Source organism: Penaeus japonicus, unplaced genomic scaffold (assembly GCF_977035675.1).
Source record: "Penaeus japonicus unplaced genomic scaffold, GWHDUDI00000001_assembly GWHDUDI00000003, whole genome shotgun sequence".
Taxonomy (NCBI): Eukaryota; Metazoa; Arthropoda; class Malacostraca; order Decapoda; family Penaeidae; genus Penaeus; species Penaeus japonicus.
In genome coordinates, this window is record NW_028234405.1 from 468,823 (window position 1) to 486,322 (window position 17,500).

At 34.3% G+C, this 17,500-nt stretch overlaps 2 protein-coding genes across 3 annotated transcripts in view; one reads left to right on the plus strand and one right to left on the minus strand.

Moving 5' to 3' along the window:
- Positions 1–1,894: 1,894 nt before the first annotated feature.
- On the plus strand, positions 1,895–5,003 carry mRpS26 (mitochondrial ribosomal protein S26). Its single transcript, XM_043034765.2, has 5 exons — positions 1,895–2,082; positions 3,198–3,335; positions 3,459–3,605; positions 4,448–4,562; positions 4,730–5,003. Exons 1-5 carry the CDS (start codon positions 1,976–1,978, stop codon positions 4,910–4,912), a joined length of 690 nt encoding a protein of 229 aa, XP_042890699.2. The 5' UTR covers positions 1,895–1,975; the 3' UTR covers positions 4,913–5,003.
- Positions 5,004–5,308: 305 nt separating this feature from the next.
- LOC122265431 (sorting nexin-25) overlaps positions 5,309–17,500 on the minus strand; it is a 16,868-nt gene continuing 4,676 nt past the window's right edge. The window contains exons 7-19 of one of the 2 annotated variants that reach the window (XM_043034762.2): positions 15,310–15,372; positions 12,210–12,330; positions 11,817–12,011; positions 11,339–11,548; positions 10,910–11,099; positions 10,488–10,624; positions 9,306–9,479; positions 8,472–8,722; positions 8,088–8,345; positions 7,751–7,975; positions 7,489–7,635; positions 6,703–6,841; positions 5,309–6,602 (exon numbers count right to left, since the gene is read on the minus strand). In XM_043034762.2, coding sequence (XP_042890696.1) covers positions 6,534–6,602; positions 6,703–6,841; positions 7,489–7,635; positions 7,751–7,975; positions 8,088–8,345; positions 8,472–8,722; positions 9,306–9,479; positions 10,488–10,624; positions 10,910–11,099; positions 11,339–11,548; positions 11,817–12,011; positions 12,210–12,330; positions 15,310–15,372 — 2,179 coding nt within the window. In that variant the 3' untranslated portion in view covers positions 5,309–6,533. The remainder of the gene's footprint in view (positions 6,603–6,702; positions 6,842–7,488; positions 7,636–7,750; positions 7,976–8,087; positions 8,346–8,471; positions 8,723–9,305; positions 9,480–10,487; positions 10,625–10,909; positions 11,100–11,338; positions 11,549–11,816; positions 12,012–12,209; positions 12,331–15,309; positions 15,373–17,500) is intronic. The other variant, XM_043034763.2, reaches the window with a different exon arrangement.

Genomic DNA, 17,500 nt, shown 5'->3' on the forward strand with positions numbered 1-17,500 from the left:
GATTTGATGTTTTCAAGGCTATTGCTATAACTAAAATTCTTGCAAGTAAATTGATGTCTTCTCGGAGACCTGAGAGCACGAGTAGTAAATACCATGACATATTGAGAACGAAAACTGGGAGGTGTGATGTGACTGCTGCTCAAACTAGACAGATGCAAATATTTCTGGCAAATTACTCCAGATGTGAAGATCGTGACGTAACTGCAAATCTCTGATCAGACTTACGTGTATCGGGTATTTCGAATCATGTCAGTATCTGGAGAGATTCAGGACACCGTAACAAATTTCATTCCGACTTAATAGGGATAATAGGATATTACTGTGGCATTAGTAAAAATACAAAAAGCAAATATTATGACGAAGTGGCATTAGTAAAAATACAAAAAGCAAATATTATGACGAAGTGGCATTAGTAAAAATACAAAAAGCAAATATTATGACGAAGTGGCATTAGTAAAAATACAAAAAGCAAATGAATGACGAAGTGGCATTAGTAAAAATACAAAAAGCAAATATTATGACGAAACTATCTCACAAAGCCTCATGTACTATAACATTGTACCTTATGTACTATAACAAGGATTAACTATGTAAATGTTTGAATTAGCCAGTTTATGTGCTTGTCACCAAGACTGATTAATAAGAAGAGATACTGCATACACATCATTGCTGCTCTATTACAAGCAGCTTATCATTATTATCATCATGACTGTTACCACTGTTATTACCATCATATTAGTTATTATCATTACCCTTGTTATTATTATGATTGTTGTTACTATTGGTGTTGACGCTGTTCTTTTAGTTGGTGCAGTTATTATCATCATCATTATCCTTATTATCATTATTATCATCATCATCATTATCATTATTATCATTATCATTATCATCATCATTATCATTATTATTATTTTCATTATTATTATTATTGTTATTATAATTATTATTGTTATTATTATTATTATCATTACCATTATTATTATCATTATTTTTATCATCATCATTATCATTAGTATCATTATTATTATTATCATAATTATAACAATAATAATTATTATCATTATTATTATCATTATCATTATTATTATTTTTTTATCATTATTATCATTATTATTATTATTATTATTATTATTATTATTATCATTATTATTAGTAGTAGTATTATCATTATCATCATTTCCATAACATTAGTGTCATTTTATTATTGCTATCATCGTCATCATTATTAGCATTATTGTTATCATCAGCATCTTTATTACTATCATTACATTTATTATCATTTTTTTTTTATAATTATTAATTTTATTATTACTTTACTCTGTCACTGTTAGTTTCATTATTATATTCCTACTAATAATTAAGATGACGTTAATATCTACGTTAGTGATAACAGCATTATCATTATATTTGTTCTTATTGTCATTATCATCACCATTGATATTTATATCATCATAACGTACATGAGCATTACTGTCATCACTATAAATGGAAATATAATTGCTGTTATTATCGTTGTTGTTATCACTATAATCATTATCATCGTGATTGTTTAAAAAAATCATTGTCACTATTTTTATAGCAATGATAATTTATTGTGTCGTAATGGTAATAATCAATATAATTATCTTTTGCCATCCTCCTCAGAAGTATTATACAAGTCATCCCTTTTTTCTGGTCGTGAATCCGACCGATGAATCCACGAACGGAGATCAAGTAAACACATTTTTAGCCTTATTTACGTGTTTCAATAAATATATATAAAGTCAACTTAAGTAAATATAAAACAAATTTCATATTTAAGAATATATGAAATATATCCAAACAATAAAGATAAGGAAAATAATTATTCAAATGACGATAATATATCATAACTAGAACATAGTAAACGCGATAATACAAGCCGGCTTTAGAACCATCAGCTCATTCATGTCGGCTTCCAAGGAGACCAAATAATTTTTAAGTTTTTTGCTTAACGATGATCCCTTTAAGTCAGACAAGTATTCTGACGGCAGGATGCGTTGGCAGAATATGGTATCCTGTGGGAGAAGTGGCTGTGTCTCTTGGAGCAGTTCAGAGTGTGAGGTTAGTGAGGCATTTCAAACTTCTATGTTATTCTGCACTTGTTATATGTTTCTATGTTTTTGGTTTTATTGTTCATAGTAATGTTAGGGTGAATGGAAAAATCGTGAATACACGCCTTACCTAGCATCGTGATTGAACACTAGGATATGAGTGAGTAATACGTAATTTGCTAAGAATGAACCTGCAACTTGAGACAGGTATGTGTGTCGTTAGGTAACTGTCAAGTTCATATAATGTGAAGAACCCTAACATCATTGCTTCAGCACATTTGAGCACACTGAAATGCAACAATTCAACAGCAAAACATGACCTAAAGGAATACATTGTCATAATAACAGCTTTATAACACCAAGTTCCTGATGAAAGACAACAGGGTAGATGTTAGTGCCTCTGGTGTTATAGGGTTCAGTTATTGGTCTGTTGATCGGAGGGCCACCTATGATAGGTCGTTGTATATGCAATAGACGCATTGCAGTTTTTACCAAAAGATGGTTCTACTGAACTCACCATTCTAGATCTAAAATAGTTGAAACTTTAATTAACATTTTTTCTATTAAAAAGTAATTCTGAAGCAATGTGCATTTCTCCCTTTTGTATTTTGTTCTTTATATTTAAATGACCAATATTTCATTATAATAAACTATGGGTGATGGATATTATAACCAGTGAATATACCATATTGAGAAGTAAAGGACTAAATATCTTGTTTATTTATTTACTTTATACCAGGTATATTTGGTATAGGTTAAGTTTCATACAGCTGTAAGATACTAGGAAAATAGTACATGCTGTCAATAGAACAAAAATTATATGACAACTTTTATTCAGAACAATGCAAATTATTAATGAAGAAGTTATTCAACAGGTTTGATTTGGACTTGTCATGGAAGGGAAAAGAAGGAAAATAAAGAAATAGAGAAATAAGAAAACAAGGAAATTAATAAGAAACAAACTTGTATCATTCAAGTAAAGAATCAAATTATTGAAATAAGAATTAAAAAACATTATTGTAAATATCTAAAATAATCATACACAAGCTCTTGTTCAAAGCAATTTTATAAGTTACACTCAAGCATTAATTTTTTATTCAAAAGGTTAATTACATGTATTTCCAGGTGGAGAAAGCCACGGTGGGTGCCAACGGCAAAAAGCCGTCTCTTTACAATTCCAAAACGCCCAGTCGTTCCAGAGGAAGAGGCAAGGGAGATACAGCGCCTATACAACAATTATCGTAATAATTTGCGAGCTGTAAGGTGAGTTCACTTTCATCATCGCTGTCACCAGTGACATCATGAACTTCACATTCTCCCTTGTAAACACTAAAGTAATGTGAGGTTATTTAACTGCAATTGACACTACAACTTTTCCTTATCCAGGCGCCACCTAAGAGAGGAGTATCTTAGGACCAGTGCAACTTCAGAGGTTGCTTTGCAACAGGCAGCAGAGGAGGAGGCCGAGCATCAGCGCCTCATGGAATACAACCGCTTGGAAAATGAAAGGATTGCAGCTCTGAGAGAGATCAGGTATGGTATAGGCTCAGTTTTGGTGTTGTGCTTGATTCACATATTGAGGTGTTCATAAGACCTAAAGAGACGCTTATCCTCTGATGTGCGATGATGCCTGAATGGTGTCAATGTGGAAAACTGTAGATCCCCATTTTCTGAGATTGTCAGTCTGGTATTTTGGGCAACCTCCCACTTTAACCCACTCACGACGGGGGCATTCCAGCCTTGCATGTCACAATGCTGGGGCTTTCGAACGCTTAGGCCTAAATCAATTAAATGGCTGGCACCATATTGTGCCACCCGGCCACCGGGCTTTTGAATGAGCGGTACAGTAGTGTACCACCCGTCCAGAGAGGGTTAACCCTTCTGAGTCAGGCCACATCTTAACCCTTTCCCGATGGGGCACGCGCTACGCGAAAACCCCTATGCCGGGCCATTGCAATATTGCATTGGAAACGTCATACTGGCATGACGCCCCGGCATTGGGAATTTAGCTGTGTCACATGTGTGTGACACACCGTCGCCATAGGGTTAAGATGTGTTTTTGTTAATTTTCTAGACTTAAAGATGAAATATTAGTATACATATGATATATTACCAAAGTCATATAAGGTAGCATTTGGTATAATAGGTCATCATAGCTGGAGGAATTGTAATTTCCTTGTATAATAACCTTGTAATTTCAACAAAAAGAAAACTGCAATATGGAAGTGATAAGCCCCTGTGGACGGTTTAAGCCATAGGACTGGTTTGTAGTCTAGAGGTTAAGAAACAACAAAATTTATCAACAGACTTTGGTATGTTTTGTAAAAATTGTTTCAAAAATGTTTTACAACATTCTTTTGTATATTATTTTACAGAATTAAAAAAGAACTGGAAGATGACCTGGCCCGTGTTGCTGCATCCAAACAGAAGTTGGCTGAGCAGACAGCAATAAACCAAGAAACAGCTTTACGAATTATTACTGAAACTCAGGTAAAACACTTCTCTTTATAAAGACACTTTCAAAGACCCATTTATTGATTAATTGGGATTGAGATTGAGATTACAAACTCGAAATACATTACAATAGAGACCATCAACATGTTTGCCTGTGTTTTTAAAGTAGAGTTTATGTATTAATTTCTTTGTGTGTTTTATAGGAGCTGGTAAAGACATTCATCAAGCGTGAAGATCTGGAGAAGGCTATTGAACATGCAATTGCAAACCCAGTGGATTACAATAGTGCCATTGACCAAGGTGGTTACATTTACCGGGGTCGTAACACAAAGGTGCAAGATATTCCAGAAGAAGACCGAGAGCAGTTAGCAAGAGCAAGTCAGTAGCTACCTGGCACACTGAGATTATGCTGTAAAGAACAGATTATGTAAATAATTGAAATTCAGGAAGAATTGAAAATAAAAATCTTTAGCTTTATAATTTAAGATTCTTATTTTAAACCTACATTCACTGGTAAACCTTTCACATTTAGTTTATTGTATTATAGGTTTTCCCTCTTGTTATTTGAGAAAGGGTTACCAAATCTTCAAACAGACACAAAATACTGTTTTTCTTTTTTCTCTTTTGAGTCATATTCTACTTCTAGTTTTATAATTTCATTTGTTACCTGTACCTTCACATTGTTCATTTTATGTTTTGTCTCCAAGTGAATGATGTTCATTCATACCTTTAACTTGGTTAAGGGAAATACTATTTGTAGTCTGGGGTTACAAAAACTACAGTATTCAAGAATATTTTTTGTATACTACATAAATACATATTTCCTTGAAACTCATGCAAAATATAACTAATATTCACAGTTAATTATCTAAAGAATAAACATATTTGTGAAAATGTAATGCCAATATATCCAAAAATATGTACCTTATCTAAGGTGGGACCTTTCCCATCAGGTTTATTATTGAGCTTAATATAAAGATGGCAACCTTACTGTAACTCCTGTTAATCAGTATTATACAATTTAGAGGCTAAAGTATGAAGAAATGTGTATTCCCAAAATACAACCAGTAATGCCTGTAATGTCCATAAGTAGGATTTATTATTACTATTATATGCATATTTATTTTTTTTAGCAATACTAGTTGACATCATAACAGTCATGTTAGCATCACATGCATGTATACTAGCTGCAAGTTGCTGCAACTTCTAGTGCACATAAGCACTAAACAAGAATTTCATATCAAATATACATCTTTAATGCAGAATTTACTTAAGAAAAACAATAGAGTTGGGCTCACAGCAAATACATTTTTTTCTTTACTTGGCCTCATTATGCAATGGTAAATGTGAAGGAAAAAATATGGTCCCATTTTCCCCCAAAAGCTTGGTTTACTAGAGTTTTGGTTATTCATTACCCTCAATAAATCAGTGAGCATATTCACTGTTCCGATCTTATTTTCTATATTCATTATTGTCTTTTCATTTTTATTTGGAACACTTTTGAGAATAATCTCATTAAAGCATAATATGACATTTGTCAAACATTGCTTTTATCTAAACATTTAGATAAAACAATAGTAATCTAACATTTATTTAATAACTATTAAAACATTGGTTATAAAAATACATCAGACAGTACTATGAAATAATTGACTAGACATCCAGAGAATATGTAACATATGCTAGAGTAATGACACATATCTTCAGAAAGGAGAGTATATTTCTGGCTTTCTGGATACACTTAATTTCCCTAAACTTCTCTAGGGATTTGTTTTGGGGGACATTGACATAGATAGACATGCACAGATCTTTGGTCTCTTAAAACGGAATGCAGAAAAAAAAATCTTTGGTCTGGAATCCTCCTTTGTAGATATCTTCACTCTGCAAATGACCAATCTCTCTTCATCATTGGATACTTAGTGTTAGGTTTCAGCATTTGTTTCCCGTATCTCCATTGGTCTTATTGACGACTTGGAAAGAGTTACGTAAAACTCTGTGTACTCCACTTCATGTCTTCTTTTCTATGTGCTCTTGTAATTCAGGAAACAATTCTTTCAGGAGCACCTCTAAAACATTCTGAAAGGGACAAAAGTAACAGTGATTGTAATTTAAATACAAAATGCAATTACACAACACTAACTACGATAAAACATAAACAGAAAGAAACCAGACTCACATAAAAGAGATTTTTGTTGAGTGCATGATGTTGGAGTGTTGTAAAAAGTTTAGTGGCTCCTCTGCGAGCATTCTGCTGACCCACTAGTGTGCACAGGAGCACAGGCAAGTTATTGACAAACTGCTCACGAGCTTCATATCTGGAAGCCAATAATATTGTTACTGCATAAACCTATTGACAAACAAGATCAAAATAGAGAAACATAGAATAAAGAGAATAAAGAGAAAGTTTTAAAATGGGAATTACTGTAAGTGCAATAATAATGGAAATAATGAAAAGTTATTGTCGAGAACATAGAGATATTAATTAGTATTAGTACTACTACTTGGTGATAGTAATAATGATAACAATAACCAAAAAAATGGAAATTATGATTATAATGATGATCCTGTTTATGGACTCAGACTCCACTTCATGCAAGTCTTGTCCTAGGAGGACTTTGGCTGGAGCAGCGCTGTCCTTCCCTGACTGAATGTCCTTCCTAATATCCCCCAAGGTCCAGTGGGGGATTTAATCTCTCAATCTTTACACTGGGAGGCAAACATAATACCACTGATCTACAGATGTAGCAATATTAATAATTTCTTTTCTGGTCTTAAATCCACTGTCAACAAATAAGACGAACCCCATCCACTCGTCTCCACAGTTTAACTCCTCTGCATTATTACATTTTGTGATTTTGCCTGTGATGTTACCCTTTGGCCTCTAGCCTACTATGTAAAAGGTTGAACATGAATACAGTGATAAGTTATCACTTCCAAATATTTGAAATTTCTGAGCCTTTACCTGGTTCGCAGTTTATCATCTTCTGTACGGGGCAGTTCTGTAGCTGGAATCTCATCTTCGGAGGGCCAGAGATTATCTTTCACAGTGTGTATGTAATACAGCACCATTGATTCACTCAGCATACTGGACACAGTTTCACGAACATGTCTGGGAATGAAGGAATATATCCAATTTAATATATTAAAGGCTTTAAGGACCATGAACCAGTTTGCTGATTATCATTCATGAAATCAAAATTGGAAAAAAATAGAATCTCACTTACTTTGTAATGGTTTTACCATATGTGATTTGAACAAAGGAGATAAGAGTTTTGCGAAGCCACTTGCTTACGCCTCGAAGTTCACATAATTCTTCCAGAAAGGAGAAAAGTGGCTCAGCAACTGAATCCTTGCCTGCATCTCCTCCCACTCCTCCGTCAACTGCAGCCTCACTGCCATCCATCATTAAGCTCAAGTCTTCCTCATCACTGTCACTCTTGCCGTCTCCTCTACAGAAAGTAAAAGGTGTAATATATCAAGAAATGTTTCTGTACTACTATATACTGGTAATTGTTGGCTGTATATTGAATGTGACATATTCTATGGACAATATGTATATACCCTTTGAAAAATGTTGAAAATGAAAATTTTGATTTTTTGCGTTGTGTTCCTGCTTGCTTCAAGTGCTCAGGCGATGGTGACAGGAAGGCATAAATGAGCTCCGAGCCAGAGAGCTTCTCATCACTGAGCACAGCATCAAAATAATTCTGTGCCACCCCTCGTACTTTTTCTAGGTGGGTCTTGTCAGCAACCTTTCCAAAAAGGATTTTCGTAGGTACAGTGGGCAGCTCTACAGCTTTCATCCATGGACCAATTTGGCTGGTGAACAAAAGAGTTTCAAATGAATTTTGTGAAGACACATTTGTGTAACAAATATTTGACAATCTCATTACATACAACAAGCAAAAATAGAAATTCTTTAGGAAATCATTTTGCCCCTTTTACCATAACTTTCTGTGGAGATCCAGAAGTTGGGGAAGCTTTCTCACAACGACCCAGCCATTGCCAGGGCCTGAGCTCACCAGCGAGGACTCCAAACTGTCCACACCTGATGATAAGGAGGATGCCGAAGAGGCTGAGGAAGATGAAGAGGTGATGCCTGTCGAGGAGAGGTCTTGGCAGGAAGAAGCCTTTGAGTCCTCAGAACCAAGGTGTACCAAGAGAACCAAGTGTGGAATGTCCTTTTCTTCAACCAACTTTAAAAAGAGATGAAAATACATGTGTCAAGATAAGGCTACATTCTGTGAAACCTTCAAACTGGCAAGTAACTGAATATGCATTAATCTATATGGAAACAAAAGAAAGGATTTGTTGAGATCCTTCAATTTTCTAAATAAAAATACAGCTAAATGGAATAAATGTTACTTTTGAAAGAAAGCTCCCGCTTATGAATCTGTGTATCAGGAAGAGTGTGACTTAGATTCTGCACTATTCTAATGATAAAAAGTAAAAAAATATACACATTTTCTCAAGTGATAAATGGATTAATACAAGAAAACAATAGAAAAAAAACTTTTGGGATCTTTTCATCTGGAGGCTTTAACCCTCTCATGACGGGTGTGGTTCACTTACTGTACACTATTGTCTACCCGTTCTGGGGACGCGATACAGACGCGTATTTTTTTTATTTTTTAACTGCTATGCGTTAGCCGAGCCCTTTGTGTCATACATGCAAGGCTGGAATGCCCCCGTTGTGAATGGGTTAATACTCATACCACTGATGGGGCTCCATGAATTCCTTAGAGACCACACAACATGAAGCTGTACCCATTACATTACCTGCACACTCTGGACGTGGACCCTCCATCGGCCAATGTTGTCACTCCAGAGAACAGTTCTCTCCACGTGTGTCTCCAGCACCTTGTGGTCGCTTCGTAGCTGGTTGATCTCCCCTTCTAGATGAGTTATGACCTTGGCATCTGCTTTGGCACTTTGTCTCATCGCTTGCAGAGCCTTGCCAAGATAATATGAAATTTCAGCAATCAAGAGGAAGTGAATTTAAATTTATAGTTAAGCTCAAGGTAGTTAGAAACTGGTAGCCCCACTGCCAATTAATTCTATAGTGATAAAAAATAAAATAATTTTCCATATTTTTCTGTGAGCTGTTTATGGTACTGAAAACTTCACCATAAGTAAAAGCATGGAATTTTTGTTTTATTCTTGATAATCATGGTAAAAGTTGATAACATATAAAAATAATTCTCTATACAGCCATACTTCACACTGCACAGATTGACCAGAATGGCTAGTTTTTCTGGCCAGTTATTCTGATGTCACTTAGCTCCACCTTTTATTACCTGGGTCATATTGAGTAAGAGTGATGCAACTATTTCAATAAATACCCAAGCTAAGATGGCCAATTTTATATATAACATAAAACACATACATTCCTTAGGTTAAATACTTAAATAACTAATTATCCAATTATAATGTCTTAAAAGGAATATCCTAAAGAATTTTATCAATGTAGGTATTTCCTGTGCTCGTTTCTGAATTTTTCACCCTCCCTTAAGAACCAAAAGATTTATTTACTAAATAATTCATGAAATATACTGTATATTTTCCTCAAAGTATATATGCTGCAGATTTAATATTTAATTGTGCAGTTTGTATTATTTCATCATATCATTATTTTATAAAACAAAAGTGTTACTTCATTGATCATCAAAAAACCTGAGTAAAAGTCGGCAGAGCTTAGTGTGGTTGGTTGCATAAAAGGGTTTTCTACAAGACAATGTATTGCTATATGTTTCTATCTACCTTGGTAGAGCTAGACTACTACAATGCATGGAATCAATAATCTATTTGGATGATATTAACAATCCTATATTTCCCCTTTTTAAAATAAATAATGAGTGTCTTGGTAATAAAGATAAAACTATAAATTAAAAAAATTGTAGTCTACTTTATATCCTAACAGATCATTTATGATCATCACCATCAGCCAAAGACCTCCCATACCAGCAATTTATTATTCAGTCGCTCTTGCAAATGAGCCAATTTATTCCGTGCGTAAGTGGAATGATCCGAGAGCTGAAGCTGCACTTGCTCAATTGATTCTGTGCTGCTGCCCTCTGTGCTGCCTGCTCCTCCTTCCTCTGTGGAAGGTATATATTACAGAAACTTAAAACTTTGCATTTTATATATCATACTTGAAGACTGAAAAGTTAGTATAGTATAGAAAAGTTAGTACAGAAAATAATTCTGAAAACCACTTATCACTGAATATATCTATAATACAGTTGGGTAAAAAATATAAATAAAAATTTATACTCATAATTGACTTCTGTGATATCAATATCCATGTTTTATGCCATTAAAAGCTCATTCATCCACATCCATCATTCTAAATGAAAAGATAACAAAAACACCTAAGTACAGACCAGCACACTCAGTCATGAAGTCCACGCCTTGCACAGCAGCCTGATGGAGCATGGCATGGTAGGTGGACGACACCAGGAAGCCAGTGTAATGACGTTCCTCCAGAGTCCGTTCCACTTCTTCCCCTATTTCATAGAGCACTTCAGGACCTCTGTTGCCCAGCAGAAATGCCTCAACTCCTCGAAGGGTTGGCTGGAAGTTATCACTACTGTTTTATGGCTATATATATTGTGGACGACATATTACTTTTAAACAAATTCAAAAGCTACTTTGGATATCTGAGGTGTTGGTGATTATACTTCAAGAAATTAATTAAGACACATACACAGTATATATAAAACTTCCATAGAGATTACACCTAAAGAAAGAAAGTAAGAAAGAAAGAAAAATTAGACATGAAAAAATAGTATATACATATAAATCTTTTTTACCTTATCAACCTTTACAGGAGGTGGATTTGGGCTGAGGTAAGTGTAATAAATCTCAGTACCCAGCTGATGGTGCAGCTTCTTGTCTGACTGACGGACCTCCTGCACGGCAGACCAGAAGCTGATGAGTGCGCCCTGGCCAATCTCATCCAAGTAGATGGAAAAGTAGCGGCGAGCAAAGGCAGATTCCAGCAGTGCTTGGAACATGAGAATCTGTGTGGTGAAAGTAATTTCAACTTAGCTTTGATTCCCATAACCTGTTGCTGTTTGCAATAGGAAAAAAAAAAGGATATTAGCATAAATACATAGTAGCAAATAATAACATACAATAACAGGATAGAATCATGAAAATTGACATAGACATATGTACACTACCAATCTGAATGAGTTCTTTAGTTTCAATTAAAACCAATAACCTCCCCTCATGTTAACTTCATCAAAAAATAAAACTACCTGAATTCACAAGCTTTAGAAAACTGACCTTCCTCCCAGGGAGGTTCTGAAGAGACTGTGTGAAAGTATCAGGCACTGAGCTAGAAACATCTGCATTGCCAGTGCCATCTGCAACAGGTCCCATGTCTGTTGCTCCCTTTCCACTGTTGAGAACAGCGATCCTTCTTTCACATTGAGCTTTGGCATAAGTCAGCTGATTGATGTAACGCTTGAGATTCCTGGCCTGTGAAAATACCAGTCAATGAGACATGGTATTGCTTGATATGCAAAGGTACTTAAAAGCAATACAACTCTTCTGGATTAATTGTAACACTAATAAATATCAGTAAAATGGATTAATTCAAAATTATTTAATAAAAAAAATATTTAAGGAATATGTCACCTGGGAAAAATACAACAAATAAAAAGCCCACCACCATACCTGGAGTAAGTCACCTTTCCCAGAACCCTGAGGAGTGCTTTCTCGACTCTGGTCCACTCCCTTGGCTTTCTTCAAGTTGTTGATAGCAGTAGCTTGCATTATTTCGTTGATTATATTGCGCCTGCATAGAGTAAATGGTGTCACACACTCCAAATACTTTATATTTAAATGACATAAGTTTGTTTGTACTCAAGTTCTAGTCTATTAGTAGTACATCCTTTTACCCAAAATAACTATAACTGGCAACTGTATTATACTATAAATACGCATTTTGCAAAAATATAAACAAAGAAGAGATAGGTCATTTTCCTTTTTGTTTTAGTCAAGGATGCTGAAGATGTATATTCTTAAATGAAGAAAATGTAGTAACCATTTGACAATTTGTAATCTGGAAGGAACAATTAACATGCATTATCATTTTACCTTGCAAGTGTGAGGATGAGCTGTCACCAAAAGCATAAAATCATTACTAAAAGAAGCTCAATGCTGTTAGTAGTATAGCCTATACAGTTAAAAGGAAATAATATCTGCAGTTAACAAATATTGAAGCAGAGAGGAAATGTACAGGAAAGTAGTCTGTCTTAGCCAAGACATTGTACAATTCACGCATTTAGGTCCTGAGACATAGATATTCATTGAAGTATTTAATAAGCTACATTGCCATAGTAGCTAATTATACTATCACTTACTTCTAAACATTTCTAGCAATTTATCCTACTGACTGTTAAAGATAATGCACATTACTGTACTTTTAGCAAAGTGAATTTTATAATCTAAAACAGAGACCTGCATGCCTGTCTTATTCACCTTTTCCTCCCTTACTAGATTATCTATGTTCCTTGGCAGTGGTTCTAATAAAGGCATATCAATCCTAGAATAGCTTGTTATTGTAAGCAAAGTCCAACTAAAACTGAATTGTTTGTTTTAGATATAATGGGCTGAAAGGTGCTTGTTCCATGTCCTGTTGCTGAAATCCACAGTATGAGAGCAACAAATGAAATATGCCCAGCTTACTGGCGATGGGAGATGAACATACCAACAAACACATGCACACATAGACATACACATAAATGAGGAACATCCATCAGTACAAACACATCTATGCACTCGTTTCTCCTTTGTCACATCTTTAATAATCCAAAGAAATAGATGTCCTGATGGAGTGGTATGATTGCTTCTTTCTGTATGGACCTGGTTAAATACATACATACATACATACATATATATATATATATATATATATATATATATATATATATATATATATTATATATATATATATAATATAATATATATATATAATATATATATATATAATAATATAATATATATATATATATATATATATATATATATATATATATATATATATATATATATATATATATATATACACACACACACACATATATGTACAGACACACACACACACACACAGACACACAAACACACACACACAAGATGTAGAAGATAGCATTTTCACAATTAGTATCTGGCAACTGCTAGAAAAAGTAAGGGCAGAATGTTTGCAATTTAACCTTTGGTTCACATTGAGTTTTCATGCAAAAGTTTCCTTTCCATGTGCATAAACTTTACAAAAAGAAATAGAAATCTTTCATCAACAAAATTACAATGATCATCCTCATGTTAAAAAATAAGATGACAAAATATCCTTGACCCCAATAGAAAACAACACTGAATATTGAAACCACACTGACAAAAGAAAAGTATTGAACCTCACATACATGTCCACACACACACGCGCCCACACATACACACATGCGACCTCCATTGACAGACAAAGCTTTCATAGACAATATGCTTGAAGGATAAGACAAGGGACAGTATGTTATCAGAACAATACTATAATGAAACAAAACTAGGATAATGTATTTTAAGGTTTCATACATATGAAATATAGAAATTTATTTCCCTCTATTTTTAATGCATTTTAACCACTTATAGCATATATACACATAAGGCAAACAGGTGGTTATTATTTAGCAACTAGAAGAGGCATTTATTTTTAAAGTGAATTATCTCGTGAAATACTGGTTATGTATAGCAGATCAGATTGCCAAATACATATTCTTATAGAAGCAGTAGTTTACTCATTACACAATGCATCATAAATGTTGAAAAAGAAAGAAAATAAAAGTGGGCTTTGTAATGAAGATATTCTCTTATTTTTATCCCATCTCATATTTTTCTCCTTGTTGAGTCAACTATTTCTAAATAAGATGTAATTATCCCATTACATTCATTGTTCATAAGAACTTCAACTTCCTTTTAAACTGAAACATCCCAAATTCATTCTTTGACACTAAATATCTGAGGCCATGCACCCATTTTAAATTTCCATACTGATTACAATTTGTTTTGGGTAATACAGTGCAGATTAGTTATACAATTACTCTTCTTAACCCTATGATGACGGTGCGTCACACCCGTGTGACACAGCTAAATTCCCAATGCAATATTGCAATGGCCCGGCGTCGGGGTTTTCACTTTTTGACATGCCCCGTCGGGAAAGGGTTAAAGAATTAGTGATGATAAAAATGTCACAATCATCTGTATCCCTAGATATGGACCATGTCATGCTCTATCTGAAAAGTTGAGTGTCTATCAACTTCTCCGTTTTATCTTGCTGAATGAAGGCCTGTATCATACAACAGGTCTGTCAAAGAAAAACGAAAATCTGTAGTAGTTCTGGCATGAAAAACTTATTGGGATAAATTAATGCTGAATAATAATTAAAGAAACCTAATAATCATTAAGCAAATATTCACTTGTCAGTTTAGGGAATGATAAAAGTGGTTACATGTGAGTATAGGTAAATAATGGCAAGTATAGACTAGGGGATAGCAAATGATTGTAAACATAATCCTTGAAAATAAAATCCTTTTACAATGTCATGGGATAAAAACATCTTCCTTGAAATAACTTTGCTGAGGAGGCAAAGCAATCACAGTTGGAATGACCATAAAGAGAGAAAGAGCAAAGATCTATACTGCTACCTATTCCTCATACTGGCCCTTTACACAGAGAGAAGCATTTAGACAGCAAGAAGGCAAAGCTGTAAAATGAAGTGTGCCCTCACCTTATCCTCATAATTTCTTCTGTGCTTTCAGAGGCTAAAACCAACTCTAAGAAGTTGTCAAAGCTGACAAGTAAAAAAAAATAAAAATTCAGCATTTCACAGACTACAGATGAGGGAAGATATTACGTGTTCTGCATACTGCAATTGCAGAACAGCAATTCCATAATGAAAAAAAAGAAAAGAAAAGAAAAGAAAAAAAATCCTTGGCATGGATAAGATCATCCATAGTTAGTGCAGGAAGATTCTTTTAAAATGCTGGCTGGCATTAAAAAAGTACATATCTATCAGGACGAAAAAAATAAAGTTATGTCAAAAAACAAAAGAAATTAAAAAAATAGCTTTCCAATTAATACATAAAGCATCTAATACTTTTTGAAAGGAACATTCTTAAAATGAATTTAATTACATACATCCGTTTCCCCCATTTCAGTTTTAAGTACAGTTTAAGACTCAATGATTTTGTAGAGTTCAAACTTACTATGACAGATGCAAGATTTCCAATCTTAACCCACTGCAGTCAGGAGTAGATTTGTGTGGCTTGTCCCCAGGAGTGTCACCAGTGCCACCTATGTGGAACCACAGGAGGGTTTTATTTCAGAGCGAGGAAGATTCACCCACCGTATCGTGACTTTCTGCACTCTCTTATTCATTAAACCATAATTTCCATATTTATGTATGTACTTTTTTATGTGTTACTATCTTGTGAGAATTATATGTGCTATCTGACAGTGTTTGTAGTACACAAGAGTATTTGTGTACTTTTGTAAATAAATACAAAACAAATAATCATTCCATAAATGAAGAGTTGAGGAGGTAGACCTGTCATGTCATGATGTACTTGACAATAGTTGTCATGGCATTTTTAACGCCATGTCATGATATTTCTTTATTGTACTATGGGTAATCAATTACAATCATAATTACTATAATTGCTATAATATTCAGCAAAATATTTTTAGTTTAGAATCCCTAACATAGATGGCCCCACTCTCTCCTAGCGCCCATTCACAGCCTCTAGCAAGCACTTCAGAGAGCAATGACATCCTGCTCTAAATCACCGGTGATGTAGGATGTGCAGGCCCCCACAAGTTTCCGTCCTTTTCCCTTCTCTTCATGGAATCTTGATTGTGGATGGTTATTTCTTTTGCATTTATTTATGAAAATACACAAATACAAAAAAAATAAAGTTGATTTTGTCCTACCATAAAACTGCAATACTTCTATCACATTGAGTATAAAGAACATAATGAGCTGATATGGACCCTACACTACAATTTTAGGCTACATTGATAAATCCTGTGATGTGGCACATATAAGTCTTACAATACAGTAAAATACAAAAAAAATACAAGCACAAACATGGATTTAGTATTATAATGTGTGAATGAAAGACCACGTGAAAGGACAGAATATGTTGCGATATGTAGCTTGAAGTTTTCTCACTATGAAATAAAACTGGGGTGCTGCACAGGTGGCACTAGTGCACGTCCTAGGGACTGGGCAAGCAAATCTATTTCCGTCTGCAATGGGTTAATAAAAAGATAAAGTATTACCTAATTTAAAAAAAAGGTTATGCATGAATAATCTATACTTCATCTTACAAAAATACCACAGAATTCTGGTGAGCAAAATTTCCCTTGAAGGAGATTAACATGTGCTTTACTCATCAAAGAAATCGGGAGTGACTTTATATCTAACAAATCAAAACTCTAGGATCACTGATCATTACTGATAAAGAGTCTAATCACCAATTATCTTTTACACCAATTAGAGTGGTCTTGTTGTACGTAATTCTGTTGAACTTCATGGGTTTGATACTCTGTGACAGTGAACTGGAATATTAAAGAAGTTTTTATTTTCTCACGGCACTAATTCAAAGAATAAAAAGATAGATGCTAAAACTTTCATGGAGATTGAACAACTATGGGAAGTTGGGCTTTGTAATTCTAATGAAGTTTGGTGAGAGGCTCTCTAATTCAAAGAATAAAAAGATAGATGCTAAAACTTTCATGGAGACTGAACAACTATGGGATGTTAGGCTTTGTAACTCTAATGAAGTTTGGTGAGAGGCTCTCTAGTTTGGCATGAATGACTGAGACTGACCAAAGGAACTTGCATTAATGTACATTGAAATATGTAAGATAGCACATGATCTGCTTTCCTCATCAGGCTATGGCTGTAGATATCTTGT

Bases quoted from the DNA above. Each gene is read 5' to 3' on its own strand.
- mRpS26 (XM_043034765.2), top strand. From the start codon at position 1,976: ATGATCCCTTTAAGTCAGACAAGTATTCTGACGGCAGGATGCGTTGGC. The intron at 2,083-3,197 runs GTTAGTGAGGCA...ATGTATTTCCAG, and splicing joins GGAGCAGTTCAGAGTGTGAG to GTGGAGAAAGCCACGGTGGG. The intron at 3,336-3,458 runs GTGAGTTCACTT...TTCCTTATCCAG, and splicing joins AATAATTTGCGAGCTGTAAG to GCGCCACCTAAGAGAGGAGT.